General features: G+C 35.5%; 1 protein-coding gene across 3 annotated transcripts in view; it reads left to right on the forward strand.

Annotated features, from left to right (window-relative positions):
- The window catches only part of LOC6036467 (chaoptin), a 34,253-nt gene extending 14,167 nt beyond the window's left edge, over positions 1–20,086 (forward strand). For all 3 annotated transcript variants that reach the window (XM_038256158.1, XM_038256159.1, XM_038256160.1), the window contains exons 4-8: positions 13,160–13,482; positions 13,545–13,994; positions 15,482–17,093; positions 19,291–19,513; positions 19,575–20,086. In XM_038256158.1, the coding sequence (XP_038112086.1) occupies positions 13,160–13,482; positions 13,545–13,994; positions 15,482–17,093; positions 19,291–19,513; positions 19,575–20,016 (3,050 nt within the window). In that variant the 3' untranslated portion in view covers positions 20,017–20,086. The remainder of the gene's footprint in view (positions 1–13,159; positions 13,483–13,544; positions 13,995–15,481; positions 17,094–19,290; positions 19,514–19,574) is intronic.
- Positions 20,087–24,267: the final 4,181 nt, after the last annotated feature.

The raw sequence follows: 24,267 nt of genomic DNA on the forward strand, positions 1-24,267 counted from the left end.
AATTTTGAATCAAATAAATAAATAGGTTATTTTTTAATAGTGTAACATTTTTTTTCTGAGAAGTCTTATTCTCTTTGCCGAATACCGAATTAATCGGAAAATCCATTCTTAAAGTACACAGTTTTGAAAACTATAGAGTCCAGACTCGATTATCCGAAGTTTCGATTATCCTAAGGTTTGTAGGAATGCCGAATCCCGAACAGAAAAAAAAATGTTTCGTTTTTTTTATTTTCTTACTTTAAACATTAAATTCGAGATCTGTGACCCCATTTTTGTCAAATTTGTATGGTTGATTTCCCGGAAAATAAAAAAAAGCATTTTTTCAATATTTTATCATCACCATCTTGGATATACAAATTCTGAATCACTTTAGAGTCATTCTTGGGAGAATTTCTCAACCATTGAATCAAGATGCCGGTTACATGTTGCTGACCAAAAATTATATTTAAAAAATGAAGACTGTTTCCTACTCCGCTTCAAAACCATACACATCTCTCGGCGTCAAGCTCTTGCAGCAAGCCCACCCGAGCCAAACAAGCACGAAGATATTTTAATCAAGTATGTTTCTAAACTTTCCCAACCTCTCCGCCACAAGACAACACAAAGTGCCACAATAAAAAGCTAATCACACACACTCTGTGGCGATGAGCTACAACTTTATCCAGTGTGTGCAGTGCATATTGTCCTCCATCTTTTCCCGCCGTAAATTTGAGCCAGTTTCGCCGGAACAACTTCATTACTGTGTCAGGCCCCTCGGAGATTTGACCGAATGATCAAGAGAAACGAAACTTGTGAACAATACTAGCTCCGGAATGTCAACAACATGGATTTGGAGCTCATCGTAGCAACCTGTTTTTCGGCGACGACGACTCTCACTTTTTTTGTTGTTGTGGGGGATAGCCGTCGAAGAAAAGTGAAATAATCCGGCGTTGATCAGCTGGCTTAATTTAGTTTTGGACCGTTGCTAAAGGTGTTTTATAAGCTGGTTTAACTTTTTAATATCAGATTTTACGGTTGATCTGATCTGATCGAGGAGCCTTACTTTGGGATTTGCGTAGGTTATGCAATGAAAAGTTGCGTTATTTTTTGGGTAAAAGAAAAGGTATTTCACTGCATTTTTTTTGCGCGTTTTGGCAAAAGATTGACAATTGAGCCAAGAGCACTTGCAACCAACATTGAAGGCAAAATTTCTCATTAACTGACGACGACGCATTTGGGAACCCACAACAAGGCTTCACCAAACTTCAATTACCGTTCGTTGCCGGTAACGATCGTTTGATGGCATGATTTAAATTTGAAAGTGTGACGGAGTGCATGGATATTAGGTTGGACATTTCAACGCGCGCCTTACATAACGTGATCGATCGGCGGATGATCGGTACCTGAGTGACGGTTATGTAGTAATATGTTTTAATGCTAAATCGATGAGCACGTGCTTCTGGCCCCCCATTTATGCAACAGCTGTGAAGGGTTGAAAGTTGTAAGAATTTAAATGCAAAAACTTTTTTATTGTGACAGAACTGATTAATCTATTATATCTAACCACTCAATTGAATCTAATGTACCCGGAATTGGTTCAGTACAGTAGGAAAGTGTATAAAAAAAGATCCAATTTTGCTGGAACCAATGCAATGTGTGTAACAGGTGCAGTAAACGGAAGCTTTTACTCGCCTATCCGGAGATTGATTGACCGCTAAGCTGGCGACTAAACTTTCAAGTGAATTTATGGTGAGCATTGACAATCAAAAAAGCAAACCAAAAATCAGAGCTTAGTGTTGTCGTTTTGTATTTTGAGTAGCAAAAATGTTCCACTTAACGATCGTGTTCCATCAATTACGAACCGTGTTGGCTGTGAAGTTGAGATGGATACGATTGAGCTCAATCACATCGTAAATTAACGTCGAATGCATTGAAGGGGTTTTATGACGGTGAGATTTCATTGTTCCATTAAAGGTTGACCCCTTCAAAATCGGCCCGAAAAATCGAGGAGCAAAACAGAATATTTCCAAGAATCTTCAAAATTTCAAATAAATATTGAGTGGAATTGGCTGAGTACAATTTACAATGCATTTATCTGCCTTTTTTAATCATTTTTAAAATGTCTAAGTTATCTGAAAAACAATTTTGAATTTTAGTTAATTTTCAATAAGCAGTGCCGCAAAGTTTTGCTGTAAATGAATGCACTCTTTTATTGAAATGTTGAAATTTCGGCTTGTAAATTTCTTTTTTTAGTACTGTATTCTTCTTCCTCAACCCCTACCAGAAACGATGCAGAAAAACTTTAAAAAAATATGTTCAGAAATAAAAAGATTTAATTATACAGTCCACACTCGATTATCCGATGGCAAATTTCACTTCGGATAATCGGAATCACGATTTTTTTGTTGTTGTCTGATTTTTGATTGTTGAGCTTATGTATGACCCCTAAACTACGCTAAAATAATTTTAATCCAGGATGGCGGCCAAAATGACATTGATGAAATGATGATAAATAAAGTGCATTTTTTGCATTTTATAATTTAATAGGCAATCAACTAAATATTAAAATTAGACTAAAATGGGATTGCATAATTTGAATTTGATACTAACAGTAAGAATTTTTTCACGATTCGATTATCAGAAGTCCTATACAAAGCTTCGGATAATCGATCTTCAGATAATCGAAACTTCGGATAGTCGAGGCTTCAGATAATCGAGCTTGGACTTTACAAATATGTTCACCTATACTTGATCGATACTTCAGACATTCTTAATATATCGATCATCCGAAGCCTCGATTATCCGTAGTTCAATTATCCGAAGGTTTGAATGGGACTTCAGATAATCGAATCATGAAAAATGCATCTTGCGAATTGGTATTTTGTTAATACATCGGTTATTTGAAGCCTCAATTGTCCAAAGTTTTGATTATCCGAAGTGCATGAGACTTCGGATAGTCGGATCATGAATAAACAGTATTTTTTTATTTTCTAACTGCATCAAATTCGAGTTCTGCGATCCATTCTTTGTCTGATTTGAATGGTTGATTGACTATTGATTTCCATACGCATTTTCTCAAAACTTCATTACCGCCATCTTGAGTTTAAACATTCTAAATCAATCACTAAAAATAAGAGAAAAAACCTTGCAAAAAATTTGTTTGTGATTCGATTATCCGCAATGAAATTTTTCCAAAGGTTGTTGTCTACTGAGTTGATTTTTAAAAAGAATTATAAATGGAACATTTTTATCAAAAAAAGCAAAGATTTCTGGCTCGCCATTATTTTAAAAAACTTTTCAAAAAACTTAAAATTTTTCATGAAAATGAAAGTCTTATCAACTGAAAAAATATGTATTTTCTGCATTGATGAGCTAGTTGAACTAGTTTAAAAATATTTTGATTTTTTATGAAATTCTGCTATTGTACCCGCAAAACTTCATCAGATATCTGCAACGGTATTAGCTCGTTTTTAAAAAGTTGGTCATGGCCGTGCATGGTCACCCGCGACAGACACGAACAACAAAACAAAGAGAAACAAAAAATGTATTTTTTTCGTAAAATCGCGATAACTCGTGATTGTTACAAGCAAACCCATTATGTTTATACTTTTTTTGTAATTGTCTGCTCTACAACTTTGTAGAACATTTTTACACTCTAAAAAATAACCCTGCAAAGTTACAAAAAACACGAAATTTTAAAATTAAGCCTTCTGGGTAATGCAGATTCGAAAATTACATTAAATGTCCATTAAAATGACTTGTCCCATGTAAAAAATTACAGTCGAGTAACGAAAAATGGCAGAATTTTTGAAACTATAATTGTATTCTTTGTATTGAAATTGAAAAAAGTTTTTTTTTTTTTGGAATTCTGAGTACGCCATCTAATCGGGCGTCCAATTTTACATAAAAGTGTATTTCAGGCTGCAAATTATTGGAAAACACGTATTTTTTCGAATGTTCAAAAATTGAAGGGTCGTATCGCCCTCCGTCACGAGATGACATGGCATTGACATGGCATTATCTGAAAAGCAAAGCAATCCACTTTAACGACCCCCGGGTCTTTTGTGGTCTCTGTTGCAAGTTTCTGCTTATTCTAGGCGTCCGAAGGTTATGTGTGGTGAGTCACTCTTTTACGCTAATGGACCGACGTTTTACTTCCCCATCCGATAGAAGGCGTTATGGCATTATCTACCGAATAGAATTAAAGCAAGGATCCAGAATGAAAATTTTAGATTTGGCTTTTATGAAGCATACAAAAATTGATATCGTTGAATAAAAAAAAATATAAATTTCAAAATAAATACATAAATGGGTAAGTGCAATGCGAATGCTCATTTTTATGTATCGTTTCTCGAAAAAATATTTTTTTATGAGGCTTAAAAGCTCCACAAAATCGCTAAAATTCACTAACCCTGAAAATAACCTAACAAATAGATACAGTGAAATAGACATCTCGCCCATTACAAATTCAATCAGCCAAAATTTCGCTAACCGTTTGTCCACCATTATTGCGGGCAGCCCATTTTGGCTGCAATTGCTTCGATGGCCACCGGTGGCTGATCTTTCGCAGATTTGCCTTCAATTTTGCGCTGCTTCACCAATTCACCAATGATGATGCCACTCACCACAAGGATCAATCAATCGTTCCGGTCCGCGGTCACGGCGCCACATTTCAATTCACATTCGACCCCACGTGCGATCTTCTCTCTCTTGGACTGGACGGCTTTGAGTCAGCCGGCAATTGATCCAAATTAACTCGCGCACCGGTCGCGATCCGGTGTGTCGGTTTGACATTGCGTTGATTTTGTGGTTTTTTTTTTTTTTTAGGAGTAAATGAATCTTAAAACAATATTTTTCCCTTAGATTTGTACTAATAGCAATAACAGTATTTTTTTTTCAATTTGTAAGATCAAATAAAGGGACACATTATTAGTTTCATTGACCCTAGCCCAACCAATTCAGCAAATTAGTCACGATTTATGCACAAACCAACGGCCATGCGATGGTCACGATGACCATCGCTAATAAAGCTTAATTAGCCTTTCGATTCAGGTGAAGTGAGCGCATTTCTCCAACGGCCAACGGCCTTTCCTCGGCTGGACTCAATATAGCAATAACAATCACCAAGAAACCAAGAGACGCGTGCATATTTGCATTTCAGTTTGGAAGTTTACAAAATGAGAAGCGCTGGAGAATGCTTTGGGATTGAGAATTGTTCATGGCCAACAATCGTGGTGTTTAAAATGCACCACATCAGTCACCGGTCGTGAAAAATTCTGTAAACGGTCAAACCTTCACACTCAGTCCGAAAAATATTTCAAATAGTTATGTCCTCTTTATCTTTTGCTTGTTTGTGTTATCATAAACCTGTTTTTTTTTGAAAGATTTTTTTGAAAGATTATTATAAAAAAAACACAAATCAACAAATCTATTGCGTGGGACAAGGAAATGTTGGCAAAATGTACAAGAACTTTGTCCTTGATCCACTCCAACTACACACTCCAAATATCCGCAGCCTGTTTTGGGCCGTTTCAAGAACACGCGCGCTGTTGCTAAACCATTCTATTGAAAAACAATTGTTCCTCCACCGAACATGCCTCCAAGCGTAGGTGGTGGTGGTGGTGGTTCCACGCTTATTTTCAGTAACTCAACAATTAGATTGCAACTCAATTTAACCCAAGTCGTGTTCCGCCGCCGGCCACTGTACCAATCGCCAACCGGCAATCAAAATGCCAACAAGTCAATCGAACGAGGAAAAGGTAAAGGGGCTTGTTTTTTTTTCTTGTATTGCTTCATATATGATCGAGTAGAGTGTGTGGGCTCTGGTTTGCTCTGCCAGGTACGCACTATGGAAGCCACGATGTAGTTGATTGCTTCGGATATTAGCGTAAGAAACTTCCGTTTGGTGTTGGAAAAAGTTGCCGGCATATTGTAATGAGGAAATGAAATTTCCATGCTTTTTTTGCAGAATGTTCTTTATATGTACACAGTTATAACTTTCCATATGTTTTTTTAAACTCTAGAAAGTGAATTTCCTTTGCTTGATTAAACAAAAAATCAAACTTTTCCATCTATTTATTTTTCATTTTGGATGAAACTTTGTTCTTGCAATGTTGCAAGCTTAATGAAAATGAACGATCTTTCCGGTGAAAATATGCTCGAGACTGAATACTAAATCTCACATGAGCAATTTTCTACCAAAACCGGAAATGGATTTTATTTGTATTTTTTATTTGGCTCAAACTTTGTGGGGGCCTTCCCTATGACCAAAGAAGCTATTTTGTGTCATTGGTTTACCCATACAAGTCTCCATACAATGTTGGCAGCTGTCCATACTAAAATGGTACGTACATATTCGAATATCTGTAACTTTTGAATGAATTTTCTAATCAATTTGGTGCCTTCGGCAAAGTTTTAGGTATTGTTGAGGACTATTGAGCAGTTCTCTACGGAATCGGTCTTTTTTCTTTAATTTTAATTTTTGTATTTTTTAATCCGGCTGAAACTTTTTTGGTGCCTTCGGTATGCCCAAAGAAGCCATTTTGCATCATTAGTTTGTCCATATAATTTTCCATACAAATTTGGCAGCTGTCCATACAAAAATGATATGTGAAAATTCAAAAATCTGTATCTTTTGAAGGATTTTTTTTGATCGAGTTGGTGTCTTCGACAAAGTTGTAGGTATGGATATGGACTACACTGAAAAAAAATGCTACACGGTAAAAAAAAATTTGGTGATTTTTAATTTAACTTTTTGTCACTAAAACTTGATTTGCAAAAACACTATTTTTATTTTTTTATTTTTGATATGTTTTAGAGGACATAAAATGCCAACTTTTCAGAAATTTCAGAATGGGCAAAATCTTTGACCGAGTTATGATTTTTGAATCAATACTGATTTTTCAAAAATCGAAATATCGGTCGCAAAATTTTTCAACTTCATTTTTCGATGTAAAATCGAATTTGCAATCAAAAGTACTTTAGTGAATTTTTGATAAAGTGCACCGTTTTCAAGTTATAGCCATTTTTAGGTAACTTTTTGAAAATTGTCGCAGTTTTCATTTTTATAATTAGTGCCCATGTTTGCCCACCTTTGAAAAAATATTTTGAAAAGCTGAGAAAATTCTCTATATTTTGCTTTATTGAACTTTGTTGATGCGACCCATAGTTCCTGAGATATTGTTATGCAAAGGCTAAAAAACAGGAAAATTGATGTTTTCTAAGTCTCACCCAAACAACCCAACATTTTCTAATGTCGATATCTCAGCAACTATAGGTCCGATTTACAATGTTACAACATGAAACATTCGTGAAATTTTCCGATCTATTCGAAAAAAATATTTTCAAAAATTTAAAATCAAGACTAACATTTCAAATGGGCGTAATATTGAATGTTTGGCCCGTTTAAAATGTTAGTCTTGATTTTAAATTTTTGAAAATATTTTTTTTTGAATAGATCGGAAAATTTCACAAATGTTTCATGTTTTAACATTGTAAATCGGACCTATAGTTGCTGAGATATCGAAATTAGAAAATGGTGGGTTGTTTGGGTGAGACTTAGAAAACATCAATTTTCCTGTTTTTTAGCCTTTGCATAACAATATCTCAGCAACTATGGGTCGCATCAACAAAGTTCAATAAAGCAAAATATAGAGAATTTTCTCAGCTTTTCAAAAATATTTTTATCAAAGGTGGGCAAACATGGGCACTAATTTTAAAAAAATGAAAAACTGCGACTATTTTCACCTAAAATGGCTAAAAATGGCTATAAATTGAAAACGGTGCACTTTATCAAAAATTCACTAAAGTACTTTTTGATTGCAAATTCGATTTTACATCGAAAAATGAAGTTGAAAAATGTTTGCGACCGATATTTCGATTTTTTGAAAAAATCAGTATTGATTCAAAAAATCATAACTCGGTCAAAGATTTTTTGCCCATTCTGGAAATTTCTGAAAAGTTGGCATTTTATGTCCTCTAAAACATATTAAAAAAAAATTAAAAATAGTGTTTTTTTGCAAATTAAGTTTTAGTGACAAAAAGTTAAATAAAAAATCACCAAAATTTTTTTTACCGTGTATCATTTTTTTTCAGTGTAGTCCATATCCATACCTACAACTTTGTCCAAGACACCAAATCGATCAAAAAATTCCTTCAAAAGATACAGATTTTTGAATTTTCACATATCATTTTTGTATGGACAGCTGCCAAATTTGTATGGAAAATTATATGGACAAACTAATGATGCAAAATGGCTTCTTTGGGCATACCGAAGGCTTTAGGTACACGGAAACAAATATTTGCCGATTTTTTTATTAACATTTTTTTCACAAAAACTCAATTTCCCAAAATATGTATTTTTTTTATTTTCGAGATTTTTTTATATGTTTTAGGGGACAAAAATCCGCAACTTTTGAGCCAAAGAGAAACATGGTCAGCTGTTTGAATATGTACGTACCATTTTTGTATGGACAGCGGCCAAAATTGTATGGAGACTTGTATGGGTGAACCAATGACACAAAATACCAAATTTGGTCATAGGGAAGGCCCCCACAAAGTTTGAGCCAAATCAAAAAATACAAAAAATAAAAATGGTCGAAATCGGCCGATTTCGTAGAGAGTTGCTCACATACAGAAATAGCACCTCGATATTTTCAACATGTTTATTTCAAAATCGGAGTATCTTCACAAGGGTTGGACTTATGACATTGTTCAATAAGAAGACTTTTATGACAAAATGTCTAGAGAAGGGAGAATCGATTCCCGCGATCGGTTTTGAAAATCATGACGCTTTGACCACTTTTCAAAAAAAAAAATTGTAAACGCCTTTTGTATGTTTTTCGATTGATTTTTTTGTGAGGCTTTGTGCAACATATTAGGCTAATTCCACAACAATCTTGAACAAAAAAAATTGGGCTAACCCTCATGGAAACTTTTGAACTTAGAATAAAATAAATAATGTTTTTTTCTTTAAGTATTTTTTTTTTCAAAACAGGCGGCCGTAAAATTTCTTGCATGTTTATCTTTGATCACTTTTTAAAACGATGCAACAGCTTTGAAGTACAATAATATTAAAATTATGAAATAAATACAATAATATTAAAAAGAAACTTCCGTTCCTTTAAAATGTCATTCTCGAGTGCAACTATTTCACAGAAATTGTTTATATTAATTTAAGGTAATATATCTACAAAGTATCACCGAAATCAGAGAGGATCGTTAAAAAATTTTTACACGTATCTTGATAATTTGTACCGTTTTCAAGTTACAGGCAAAAAAATACCTCAATTTTTTCTAATAATGTACAGTTTTTCTTAATTTAAAAAAAATATAAATATGGGTCATTCCAAGTCAACTGGGTAGGGGAGAGTGGGGAGACTTGATCCCCGGGGAGACTTGATCCCAAGCCTGTATCTCGTCAGCATGTGGGTAAAACAATTAGCTTTGTTCTAGAAAGTTGTGCGAAATTGACTAAAACTCATTGTAGAAAACAAAGAAAAAAATTAAAAAATGTTTAGATTGATTTACACACATTTTTCTAAGAAGTGCTGCAAAAAACTTCCAAGAGATCTTTCTTCTTTGTTTTGATAAGTATAGAAAACACTCAAAAATTATTCAAAAAAATATTTTTTATACATAAATTGTTTGATAAACATATCAACTCCAAACCCCTTACGCATTTGACGTTTAATTTATCGTCATACTATTTTTACAATCAATTGTTTAAAAAAGTGCGTTTAGGGAGATTTGATCCCAGCATTTTTACAGTCACTGGAATCAGCCTCAAGATTAAATAATTTGGCTGGGTTTTCGTACATAGTTTCCTTTAGTATAGTTGTACATAACTAACTGCTGTTTGAACCATTTTTCAAAAGTTTTGTAAACAAAAATTACCAGCTTTTGTAAACATGCTCAATTTTGGTCTAAAAAAGAAAACTTTAAGTTTTTAAATATTTTACATGCTAAACTTGTTATATTTTGAACACAAACGTACATGTTTAATGTGAAATTGCTGTATCTTATAGAAAATTGAAAGTTTGGATGAATAAGAAACATTTTGCTTAAGATTTTTTCAAAATGTTGAAAGGGGGATCAAATTACCCCCAACATTTTGAAAATGCCGGTTTAAAATATTTTTTTAAAACGCTTGGCATTATTCGAAGAGTTTATCTGATGAAATACCCTTATCAGCCAAACATAGTTGAATGTTTAAGCTTTCAATTCATGCAAAAAGATCATAGTATTGTGAGAAATTGACAGAGTTATGTGCGATACAAAAAAAGGGGATCAAGTCTCCCCACTCTCCCCTACACTTTTGGACTCGACCTTTACCGATTTGGACCAAACATGGAGGGAACGTCTATCGATAGTTAACATAAATCCCAAGTTTGGTGCTGATTGGACCAACCCTCTATTTTTGGCACCGCCCTCTTTTTGGACGATTTTCTTAACAACTTTTTTCTTCTTTTAATCATTATTTTGCAACTATTTTAGCAAAAGACCTCTACAGGTTGCATTTTATAGAAAATAGTCCAAGGAATTCAATAAAAATAAAATTTTAACCCTTAAATGCCCCTTAATATAATATTTTAAAGTTTTAAGTATTGAAATTCAGTTTTGATCAATTCCTTATACTTGCAGTTCTTTTACTTTATCTCCATCGTGTTCCCCAGACAATTTTACATAATAATCAATGTAAACCTCAAACTAAAATGAACTATTGTCGAGATACAACGATTTTACTGAAAATAGTTTAATTTTGCGCAGCTAAATGTGATTATTATTTACTGTAGAAAAAAGCATTTTAGATTGTTTTCAGTTGGAGAAATTCTCTGAGATTTCGGTCATTCGATTTTTTTCTGTATTTTTATTCCGGCTGAAACTTTTTTGGTGCCTTCGGTATGCCCAAAAAAGCCAATTTCCATCATTAGTTTGTCCATATAATTTTCCATACAAATTTGGCAGCTCTCCATACAAAAACGATGTATGAAAATTCAAAAATCTGTATCTTTTGAAGGATTTTTTTTTGATCGATTTGGTGTCTTCGGCAAAGTTGTAGGTATGAATATTGACTACACTGAAAAAAAATGATGCACGGTAAAAAATTTTTTGGTGATTTTTAATTTCACTTTTTGTCACTATAACTTGATTTGCCAAAAAACACTTTTTTTTTTGCTTTTTGATATGTTTTAGAGGACATCAAATGCCAACTTATCATTTTTTAAATCAATATATTTTTTTTCAAAAAATCGAAATATTGGTCGTAAACATTTTACAATGTAAAATTTAATTTGCAATCAAAAAGTACTTTGGTGAAATTTTGATAAAGTTCATTGTTTTTCAGTTATAGCCATTTTTATGTAACTTTTTTCAAAACAGTCGCAGATATTGATTTTTTAAAAATAGTGCCCATGTTTGCCCATTCTTGAAAAAAATATTTTTGAAAAGTTGAGAAAATTCGCTATATTTTGCTTATTTGGACTTTGTTGATACTACGCTTAGTTGCTGAGATATTGCCTTGCATGGTGTCGATATCTCAGCAACTAACGGTCCGATTTACAATGTCAAAACATGAAACATTCGTGAAATTTTCCGATCCTTTCGAAAAAAATATTTTCATAAATTTTCAAATCAAGACTAACATTTCAAAAAGACCAAACATTCAATATAACGCCCTTTTGATATGTTAGTCTTCATTTAAAATTTTCGAAAAGATTGGAAAATTTCACGAATGTTTCATGTTTTGACATTGTAAATCGGACCATTAGTTGCTAAGATATCGACATTAGAAAATGGTGGGTTGTTTGGGTGAGACTTAGAAAACATCAATTTTCTCGTTTTTAACCCTTTGCATGGCAATATCTCAGCAACTAAGGGTCGTATCAACAAAGTCCGAATAAGCAAAAAATAGGGAATTTTCTCAGCTTTTCAAAAAAAACATTCTTAAGGGGTGAACCATGGGCACTTCTTTTTAAAAAATCAATAACTGCGACTGTTTTGAAAAAAGTTTCATAAGAATGGCTATAACTGGAAAACGATGAACTTTATCAAAATTTCACTAAAGTACATTTTGATTGCAAATTCAATTTTACATTGAGAAATGAAGTTGAAAATTTTTTACGACCAATATATCGATTTTTTTTTTAAATTGTATTGATTCAAAAAATCATAACTCGCTTAAAGAAATTTCTGGAAAATTCTGAAAAGTTGGCATTTGATGTCCTCTAAAACATATAAAAAAATTAAAAAAATAAAAATAGTGTTTTGCAAATCAAGTTTTAGTGACAAAAAGTGAAATTAAAAATCACCAAAAAAAATTTTACCCTGTATCATTTTTTTCAGTGTAGTCCATATCCATACCTACAACTTTGCCGAAGACACCAAATCGATCAAAAAAATCCTTACAACCTACAGATTTTTGAATTCTCATACATCATTTTTGTATGGCAGCTGCCAAATTTGTATGGAAAATTATATGGACAAACTAATGATGCAAAATGGCTTCTTTGGGCATACCGAAGGCACCAAAAAAGTTTCAGCCGGATTAAAAAATACAAAAATTAAAATTAAAGAAAAAAGACCGATTCCGTAGAGAACTGCTTGTTGATATATAAAATATGTTTTTTTGTCCTCTGATTTTTCGACTTGCTTTGAAGGGGGAGGAGGGAAATGATTTAGGTAAAGCTTTTGTAAGGGAATATAAAATATTTTGTATGTTACGGATTTTAACAAGAATTTACTTCTTTTTAATCTGCGTCGATATTGAGTTAAATTTGTCAGTTTTCTTTTCTCAGCGAGCAACATAAAAAAAATGTTGACACAATTTCAACCAATAAGCACCTGATTGTGACTCAGCATGGTTTTCAATAAAACAGTAGCGTGCCTCCGAATCAAATCCCCCATTTCAAGTTCAAGGCTTTTCTCTTCCTCATGGTGCGCGCATAAACGATGTGGTTTTGTTTTGATTTGCTTTCTTGCGCTGCAGGCACGTGTGCGCACCATTTCCCACACCACCATGCGTATTAGGGTTTCAAACGCCTCAACATGCGGTTGAGCAAGCTGAGAAAACCCTCGTAAAAAAAGCTCCAGCATTGTAGTATTGTGGGGTGTAATCATGATATCTGATTTTTTTTTACTTATTGCAAATTTCATGTTTTTCTTCCATTTCCGATTTCCGCAGAAAACCTCTTCGGCACTCTACTTCACAAGCTGAGCGTGAAGCGGCTGCTGGTGTTCGACACTCCGATTGCCAGCGTGAGCGATCACGTGTTTTACGGAATCAACGACACGCTGCAGGAGCTGCATCTGGTGCGCAGCGAGCTGACGGCGTTCCCGCGCGATGCGCTCAAGATTCTGGGCATGCTGCGGGTGCTCAACATCGACGGGCACCGGATCGAGAACCTGCCCAAAGGGGTGTTTGGCGGGATGACCTTCGACGGGACGCTGGAGAAGTTCCACTTGGTGAACGGGCTGCTATCCGACATGGGGCAGGATATTTTTATGGTAGGACTTTGACGAAACTTAATGTTGAAAGAAAAGCGTTCACATTTCATGTTTCATTACAGGCCTTCAAAAAGATTCGCACGCTGGACCTTTCCGGCAATCAGCTGGTCACCCTGAAGAAGGGTCAGTTCAAGGGGCTCCGCGAAACGGAAATCCTCGATCTCGCGTACAACAATCTAACCAAACTGGACGCGTCCCACGTGTCCGACCTTACCAAAATGACCTGGATCAACGTGTCGCATAACGCGCTAGCTGAAATAACCAGAGGTACCTTTGCCCGTAACGCGGTGCTTCGAGTGCTCAACATGGCGAGCAACAACATTAAAAAGATCGACGGAAATACGTTCCGGGGGATGAGGTTTTTGAGGCGGTTGTACCTGAACGATAACATGATCAGTGATGTGGGACGGGGAACGTTCAGTTCGGTGACGAGGATTGGAACGATCGACCTGGCAAGGAACCGGATCAAGAAGGTCGACTACCAGATGTTCTTCCAGCTGAACTATGTAGAGGTGAGTTATCCACTATTTAACATATTTTTTCCTTTGCTTACATCCATTCATCTACCGCTGAAGCCCTTCAACAATATCTCAGTAACTAATAAGCCTATTTTCAGATCTAAAAAATTAAAGAAATATGAAATTTTTTGATCTTTTTGAAAACAAAAAAATATTTCGAAATTTGAAAATTGAGACAAACTTTGAGACAAACATTGAAAAAAAACTAATATTTTATTGAAATTATCGAAAAAAAAGTTGCTAAATTTTTCAAATGTTTATAATTAAACATTAAAAATTGGCTCATAAGTTGCTTAGATATTGGCATTAGGAAATTGAAGCTAAGCTAAAGACTTTGAAAACTTTAGTTGCCCTGTTTTTTTTTATTTCATGTATCTCAGCAACCAAGGTTCAATCTTCAATGTTGTTCAAACTATTTAGTTTATAGACAATTTTATGAACCATCCGAAAACTTTTTTTTAACATGAAATCAAGCTTGAAATGGCTATATTTTGAAAATGGTGCACTTTAACCAAATTTCTGTTATGTAATTCTCGAGGGCATATCTGGTTAACCCTCTAATGCCTAAATATTTTTTCGCATTTTTTTATTTTTTTCTGTGTTTAGGAGGTCATTGTCAGCAACTTTTTATCTACGAAATTTTTTACTTTTCTAGTTGTATATTTATTTTGATTCATTTTTTTACTTTCATTACCTTTTGCCTAACTAGTCTTTTTATTTTTAAAAGTCATTTTTTTCATTTTTTTGCTTATTTTTCACATTTTCTACTATAGAACGATACCAATATCATTTAAATTTAAAAAAAATGCTTAGAGGCATAGTCTAGTACACTACAAAACTTACTGCATACTTATTTTCACCTAATATAGAGAAAATGTTAGTAAGAAACACAGGCAAAGTTGACCCAAAAAAATACAGTTTTAAAAACATTGGCAAAGTCACACTAAACAAGTCACTCTTTTAACCTTAGAATTTTCTTAAAGTTTATTAGTTCTTTTTTCTAATGCTTTTTAAAGATCAAAAATTGGTTGAAAAATTGTTTTTTGAACCTTTTTTGCAAAAAAAAATGTGGACCGCGTCCATTTTTTCGCAATTCTCTATTGCTCAAAAAAGATTGTTGTCCCTTAAAACAAAAATACAAATAAAATAAAATAAAATAAATAAAAAAATCGGATTTAGCAAATCTTTTTTTTTGTAAAAAAAATATTTTTTTAAATAAAACCCCACAAGAGATGGTTATAGTCTTCGATTTTGATTAATTTGAAGTCGCTGACTCAAATTTTATATTAAAAGTACCCCGTTTTTTTTATTTTTTTCAACTAAAATTCCTTCGAAGACCTTTGAATTATGAAACTTCCGATAGTCGTGTCTGGACTGTGTAATATTTTTAAAAGTTTGATGATGATGCAAATACATTTTTATTTTCAAATTTGTTAGAATGAATTAAATTTTAAGCTTGTTTCAAATTATTTCCATTTCAGATTGTCAACCTGGCGGAAAACGAAATCACAGAAATCCAAAAGGATGCCTTCAAAGATCTCTACCTCACGCACATAAACATCTCCTACAACCGGCTGGAAACCATCGAGCCCAAGTCATTCATCAACTGTGCCAACATGACCGTTCTCGATCTCTCGCACAATCTGATCAAAAGCATTCCCAGAATGGCATTCGATGAAACAACGTACGCCGGGGAGTGGATTCTGTCGCACAATCTGCTTACAAACATGTCTCAGATTCCTCTGTCCAACATGACCGGACTGCGCGTGTTGAATGCGTCCTACAATAACATCATGGAGATTCCAAAAAATACCTTCCCGAAGCTCTACGAACTGCACACGATCGACGTGTCTCACAACAACATTTCCTTCATCTACAACGCTGCGTTTCAGAATTTATTCTCACTCAGAAGTTTGAACTTGAGCTACAATTCGCTGGAAAAGATTGGTCCGTCTACCTTTGGAACGCTCCACACCCTGCTCGAGATGGATCTCAGTCATAACGGGTTGAAGGATATCACTCGCGGAGCACTGGCAAAAACTACCGGGTTGAGGTTCCTCACAATGACTCACAACAAATTGGAGAAAATCTTCCAGATCCCAATATCGCTGAATCATTTAAACCTTGCACACAATGAGATCAGTGAAATCCCGGAAAAGACTTGGCCCACCATGAACTCACTGTTGACGTTGGATCTGAGCTTCAACAAGATTCGAAACAATTTGCAACGAGGTAGTTTTGCGGGTTTGCTAACGATGCAGCGTTTAAATCTGGAAAATAACGAAATCTCAGAAATACCACGTGACGGTATATCCGATCTTGGCACCATACAATATCTCCAACTGAAGAACAACAACATAACGCATCTCCCGAAGGCAGCCCTCGGCAACCTTCCCATTCTGTTCGAACTCCAGATCATGAACAATGGCCTTACCAACATCAGCTCCCGAGCCTTCGATGGTCTGCTCCAGCTGCTCACTCTCAACATGTCCAACAACCTGCTCCGATCCATCCCGAACGACGCCTTCCTCGGGCTGGTCTCCCTTCGCCAGCTGGACGTGTCCCGAAATCTCCTGAGCAGCTTGGACAACAAAACCAACGGTCTGCTCGACGACTGTCTCAGCTTGGACGAAATCGACCTCAGTTACAACCGGTTCAGCTTCATCACCAAGAAAACGTTCCCCTCGAATCAGTGGATCCCGTACCGGCTCCGGAAGATCAACCTCAGCCACAACAGCATGGCGATCGTGACGCACGACCTCAAGTTTGGCACGAAAACGGTGACCGATCTGGATTTGTCCCACAACAACATCAAGGACATCCGGAAGGGTGTACTCGGGAATCTGACCTCGCTGATGCGGTTGGACATGTCGCACAACGAGCTGGTCAAGCTGGAGAGTGATGTGTTTAACATGCAGGAGAATTTCTCCGAGTTGATTCTGCACAACAATCGGATATGGAACGCTTCGTACGAGAGTTTGGTGAAGTTGAGCAACTTTACGCTGCTGGATTTGCGGGGAAACGAGATTGGCAAGTTCGACACTGGACTGGTGACGAAAATGCGCGCTTCGAATTTGAGTGTGCTGTTTGAGGGTATGTTTGAAATAAGTGAGTGAGTTACTGAATAAAGTTCAGTAATTTATCAAAGTTTTGCTAATTAATAGTCGAGAGTAGCAAAAAACAAGATTAAGTTTGGAGAAAGAAAGCTATTTTGCATCATTGCAAATTTCGTCGTCGTTTTTCGAAAATTCAAAAAATTCAAAAGGATTTAATATCTATGGAAATTTTGCAGAAAAAATATTTACAAATCTTTATTTTTTAGCTTGAAGTTCGGTCCAGAAATATTGAGGCACTTAAATTGTCTTAAACAAAAATAAAGTTGGTTATTTTATATATTTACAAGCCTTACCCGACAAACTTCGTTGTGCCTTTTTTCGTATGTTGACGTTTTTTTGCTTAATCAGCCTCCTGTGATCAAAATTTGATTTTACGAAATTTTCCATACAATTTGCCGATGCTCCGAAATCGGTTCTAGAGTGGCCCAAGTGTCAATTAGTTAACCTTCCTTGGGCTTATACGAACTCAACGCAACAAAGAGCACCTCGATTCGACGCTCCGCTTTGAGCTGATTCGCGTTCGAACAAACCTTTAACAAATCTATATATATAAAAAAAATTAGACGGTTTTGTTCGAACGCGAATCAATTCAACACGGAACGTCAGATCGAGGTGCTCTTTGTTGCGTTGGGTTCGTATAAGTCCAAGGAAAGTTCTTACGCCAAAAAGTTACAACTTTGGCCACTCTGGAACCGATTCCGGAAAATCTGCAGATTGTATGGGAAAAGTTACGTAAAATCAAATTTTGATCACAGGAGGCTGAATAAGCAAAATAGTTAAAAACGTCAACAAACGAAAAGGCAGAACTAAGTTTGTCGGGTAAGGCTTGTTTTTTTATATATAGATAGAAGATTTAGAGCACTATCATTTTTAAATGACTCACAATTTTGTCAAAAAATATCTTTGAAAACGTTACTTTGAACCACCTTTGAACCTTCCTCCTAAAATCAATTGAATACGCTTTCTGCTTGTATTCAAATGCGCCTGAATACATGCAAACAAAATGCTATAAAAGCGTTACTTTCGTTTCTGCTATAAAAAGCTTAGGCTAACGAGGTCGATTCCTTAAAGCTTAGTGCTGCCTCAGCCGGATCTTTTGCAATGTTTACCCTTTTTTGCATCCGTCAAAATTATATTTTTGCACAATTGCTCATAACTTTTGATAGCGTTGTCAGATCTTCAATCTTTTGGGATCGTTGAAAAGGTTTTTTGATTACCTATCTAACGATCCGGACAACTTTTTCATCGATTTTTTTAGATCCGGCCTCAAAAAAGTGTATAAAAACACTTAAGTGACCATAAATTTTGATAGGGTGGTCAGATCTTCAATATTTTGGACGCGTTGGAAAGGTCTTTCAAATACCTTTCTAAAAATGTATAACATGACGGGGTTCCTTACAAAAACCACCCTTTTTACAATCTTTCGGACTTTAGTCAAAATCGTTTTTTAAGCATAACTTTTGAAGTACTTAACTAAACATCACCATTTATAAATAGTGACTTAGGAGACCCCAAGACGAATCGAATGAGGCTAAAACGAACAAAATCGGTTCAGCCAGTCCCGAGATAATCAAGTGCAATTATTTTGATCAACATCCAACCACCCGCACAGACATTTGCTCAGAATTTGATTCTGAGTCGATATGTATACATGAAGGTGGGGTCTAGGAGGGCAAATTAAGAAGTTCGTTTTTCGAGTGATTTTATAGCCACATTTGTACATTTTTTGCCACATTTGTACAAACAATTGTACCGTAATCTGGGGCGAATCGGACTACAGTCTGAATAGGGACAGCAGTGTTTAGAGCATTTAATGGTTTTAAATCTAGAAATGGATGTACACATTTTGTTGGTCTGAGTCTGTTTTAACCGAAACCAACCAGAAAAATCAAAAAATTGTGCTCCTACATGGTTAAAACTGCTGTCCCAATTCACCCCATGTGTCCCGATTCGCCCCAGTTGACGGTATGCACGTAATAGAAAAGTCCTCACAAAGTTGAGGGCATATAAAAAATGCAAAAAAGAATCATTTTTCAAAGAATCAGAGAATTGCTATACTCAAAAATCAATCTTTTAAAATGTTTTTTTTTTTCTATAAGAATTGTTCTACCTTGTTTTGGTAGATTATTTTGAAATAGATTGGACCTCTTACATTTTTGTTGTTTCATTTCAAGGCAATCCCTTAAACTGCGACTGCTACACCCGCCCACTGTACAACTACCTGCGCACGCAGTCCGCCCTTCCGGAGCAGTACGAGAACATCCGCTGCGCGGAACCGGCCGTCAGCTCCGGCATGCCACTGTACAACGTGTCGGACGAGCTGCTGACGTGCGTGCCGGCACCCCAGCAGGAAATCTACCAACTACTTCCGGACATTCGCTTCCGGGAGGTCACCTAGTGAGTGTTAATTTTTCGAACGTTTTTTTAAGGGATTTAACTTTTTGGTTTGTGATTTTAGCTTCCGCGGTCAGCTGAACGCGCACTGGTTCGTCAGTTCCACCAAGGACGTGGCCGACTTTTACGTGTACATCCGGGACCAGCGGAACAACATCATCTTTGAGCGGGTCGTGTCGTACGCCAGCCGGGCGACCGCCATCAAGGGGGTGGATATTGTGGCGGACGAGACGGCCCAGCTGGAGCTGTGCGTGCTGGCCAAATCCAGCGGTGACGAGGTCAACTTCCTCGAGTCGCAGTGCATTCCCCTGCCGGAGGATCTGGACGCGGTCAAGCGGAAGTACAACGAAAACTACAACTACAAGCTGCCGCTGAGTTTGACGGGAGGCCGCAACGGTCGTTCCAGTAGCTGTGATAAAAACGCTGTAAATAGTTTAGTAATGATGGTAGTGAGTGTGGCCGTTGGCGCCCTCGTGGCCAACACCGCCGGCAGCAGCTTCTGTTAATATGTAACGTTTAATTTTATACCACCTTTTTGTATCGCGACAGAAATTAAATATTTATTTGTAAAACAAATAACCCAAACCTGCCTCCAGTTTGATTTATCTGCCTTTTTTTCAGCTTGCGAATTTGTGGAACACGCATTTTAATCGGTTTCAGTCTGCTGAACTTTATCGTGGTGATATTTTGTGAGAGGAACGTAACTTTCACCAACCCAAAAATAAACCCGGTGTTATGCATATTAATGGCCCACACTGTCCAGCTGATGGAACGATTCGCTAAATTATATAAATAATTAATTTAATCAGGGCAACGCTTTTAAACGCGGCATTTACAAACAACAACAACAGCTTATCCGAGCGATGGGTTCCCCTTTTCAATTCCAACTTTGTGACATCCCTAATGAAAATTGATTACAAATTTTCATTAAATTTCCCAGCTTCAACAACCGACCATTTTATCAAATTTTCGCCCGAGCAATAAAATGTGCCAACCGAATTTAATCAAACTCTAGAATAAATAAAACGCGTACCAACGAAAGTTCAGCGACAAAAGAAAATGAAATTTACTGTGAAAAGGGGGGTGCGGGGTGACATTATGTACTCCGTGTCCCGGTGGGGGTGGTGGCTGGATGCCGAGAAGGAAAAACAATCTATTTTGTGCTCTGCCAAGATTATATTGAGTTGGGGAAGGTGGAAAAACGGACGGGACGGTCGTAGTAGTGACAAAAGGATCATTTTATTGCCACCCAACCAAAATGGCAAACACACAGAGCACCATAATGAAACTCAATGTGGCGAGTCAGCGCAAATATTGCGTCGAATTTTGTTTTGTTGTCGAAGTGGTGCGAGACATAAGATTTTATTTTTGTGTTCATTGCAATTTAAGTTTCAATTAATAGTTATAAAAAGCTTAGTCAAAATCAAGTCAAATTTTTAAATCTCTGATTTTGTTTCCAAAATCCTCAAGAAAATCCTTCAAGATGCTAGGGTTGAGGATAGGGCAAAATCTAATCCCAATTTTTTTAGAAAAAAAATATTGTCAAATAAAATTTCAAAAATCTTCTTAGAAACACAATCTTTTCCTTCATATGCTTATAACTTGAAGACCGTGCATTTTATCATATAAAAATTGTAAAGCTTACACGATCCAGACACGCTAGCAGCAGTAGCATGGTCTAGAATAGTTTTTGTGTTTGAATATGGCCGAAACGTAACGAAAATTAATTTTGTTTCATTTCTCACCGAAAAACATCAACAAAAGCAACATAACAAAAATTCTCGGTGTCAAAGAAAAAATAGATTTTGCATCTCATTTTTTATTTATATTTAAAATAATTTTAAATCAGATTTTGCACCATTTCAAACTCTAGCGCAAAATATACAAAAAATTCAAAAAAAAACGAAGTTAAAAAAATATGTGAGGGTTCAATTTATAGTGATGAAAATTCAAATAAAAAAAAAATCGCGTACCTTTTTTCCGAAGACACCAAATCGGTCAGAAAATCCCTTCTCAAGATGCATATTTTTGAATTATATGATGCCTTGTAAGGAAAATACTAATATCACGTATTTTTTTGAGACCTCAAAGATAAAAAAAATCGGTATGTCTGATTTTTGGCACCGTGAAAGAAGGGCTCTTTCTCAACATTTTGCGGGGTATACCGAAATATTTCGTCGGGGGGATAGAGTAACTTTTTTTTGATGATTATTTTTCGATTTTATGGGATATTTGTTCAAAAATCGAACCAAATCCTAGATTTCTAGCTTTCTTTGAAATTACCTCAAAATCCAAGCTGGAAACCCCGAAACTACCGAAAGTAAATCTTTTCTTTGTAAAATTTGTCATGAAAATACAGAAACACATAGCCCGGATACGAATTTGAGCATTAAACAATAGGCTCAGAAAATTATTTTTTCAATCCTCTGCCAAATTACACCATTGCATTCTAAAATATTTTAGAATCAATCACATGGTGGAGAACAGTTTTCTGAACAAGTTCCATAAAAAAGAATCAGTTTTGGTTCAATATAAGCAGAGATATGCCCAATTTCCTGAAAGAAATACTGCCTTTCTCCAAAATTTCCTCATTTAATTACCTTTCACATGATGGGCACTGCCTACTAAGATATTTTTTATGATGATAATATTTTTTTGAAACATAAAAATTATAACAAGTTTTGACGAAATTCATGAAAATTATCCTATAGCATTCATTACAAAACTGCCTACTGAGCCCATCATGTGAAAGGTAATTAAATTAAGAAATTTTGGAGAAAGGCAATATTTATTTCAGGAAATTGGGCATATCTCTGCTTATATTGAACCAAAACTGATACTTTTTTATGGAACTTGTTCAGAAAACTGAGCCTATTGGGTAAAAACAGCTAATTAATTAAATAATCCATGTTTTGCATTGTTTAATGCTCAAATTCGTATCCGGACTATGTGTTTCTGTATTTTCATGCCAAATTTTACAAAGAAAAGATTTACTTTCTTGGATTTTGAGGTGATTTCAACGAAAGCTAGAAATCTGGAAAATTTGGTTCAATTTTTTTTAGTGGAGGTCAAATATTGGTCATATATAGTTCGTTAGAGTCTCCAAGGCATATTCATAAGAAATTTGAGTGATACCAACATGAATGCACCGATTTTCTGTGACTTTTTTGAACAAATATCCCATAAAATCGAAAAATAATCTTCAAAAAAAAAGTTACTATAGACCCCCCGACGAAACATTTCGGTATACCCCGCAAAATGTCGGGAAAGAGCCCTTCTTTCACGGTGCCAAATATCAGACATACCGAATTTTTTATCATTAGTTTGTTCTAAAAAACACACCGTGATGATGCAAAATGACTTATTTGACATAGGGAAAGCATGGACATTAGGCCGTCACAAAAAAAAATGAAAAGTTGTCAAATCTTCGGTGCTCACCTCTAGAATGATAGATTAGGATGTCAGGAACAATGTTTTCATACAACAAAAAAATCCCAAAAATGGTTTACAACTCGCGCGCGGAACTTGAATGAAAAAAGTGCAAAAGTGAGTATTTGTCAGAAATGCGAGTAACAATCATACTAAAGTCATTCAAATGTACAGACATAGTCCATAAAAGCTTGTGTTTGGGCATGGCAAGGCGTTTTAGAGAGAAAAAAATGTAGAAAAAATTTCAAAAATCTCTCCACAAAACGAGCCAAACATTGTTGCAACCAAAACTAATGCACTCAGCTTATAAGACATTTTACGGGGATCATTTTCAGGGTGGTTAAAAATCTTCGCGGATTTCGAGATTTTCGCGGCGCGGATTTCGCGATTTTCGCGGCGCGGATTTCGCGGATTTCTGTTGAATGTTCCTGTGGGTCTATCTTCAAGAATACAACGTAGATTTCGATGGCTAGTGAAAATGTTTGTCTAAATCTAGTATTTCCAGAAGAAAGAACGCAAATTTATCTAAATCCTGCTCGGTGAGAGCAATTTAGATTTCCGCGAAATCCGCGAAAATCGCGAAGATTTAACCACCCTGCATTTTGCTTTTTTTAACATTCAATTTATGTCCACGCAAAGCCGAGATATTTGCATTTTAGTGAACAAAAAGTGACGAATTTTCAAAATTCTTGGTGTATAAGCGTTTTTAGCATAAAACATTGGCTACTATGATTGCGAACGGGAAGGCATATATTTTGGAAATTTTTATTTTGCTCGCTCAAAAACGATATTTGTCACTGTTTCTCACAATGTGACGTAAACGACAAATAATCATAAATCAAAATTAATTTCATTAAAGTTCATATCTTCAAGCTGTGAACGTGATTTTTTTATGTATGTACATTCAAATGATACAAATTCATTTATAAAAAACTTATTTTTTCAAAAAAAAGTTACCCATTAGAGCTATATTTGTTCATATCGAGAAGAGCACAGAGCAGTACTTATAAATATGTCGTTTACGTCACATTGTGAGAAAATGTCATGTTTTTTCATGAAATATTATTAACAAATATCGTTTTTGAGCGAGCAAAATAAAAATTTCCAAAATATATGCTTTCCCGTTTGTAATCATAGTAGCCAATGTTTTATGCTAAAAACGCTTATATACCAAGAATTTTGAAAATTCGACACTTTTTGTTCACTAAAATGCAAATATCTCGGCTTTACGTGGGCATAAATTGAATGTTAAAAAAAGAAAAATAATCTCCGTAAAATTTCCTATAAGCTGAATGCATTAGTTGTATGTGATCTCAACATTAAATAAA

Source organism: Culex quinquefasciatus, chromosome 2, assembly GCF_015732765.1.
Source record: "Culex quinquefasciatus strain JHB chromosome 2, VPISU_Cqui_1.0_pri_paternal, whole genome shotgun sequence".
NCBI lineage: Eukaryota > Metazoa > Arthropoda > Insecta > Diptera > Culicidae > Culex > Culex quinquefasciatus.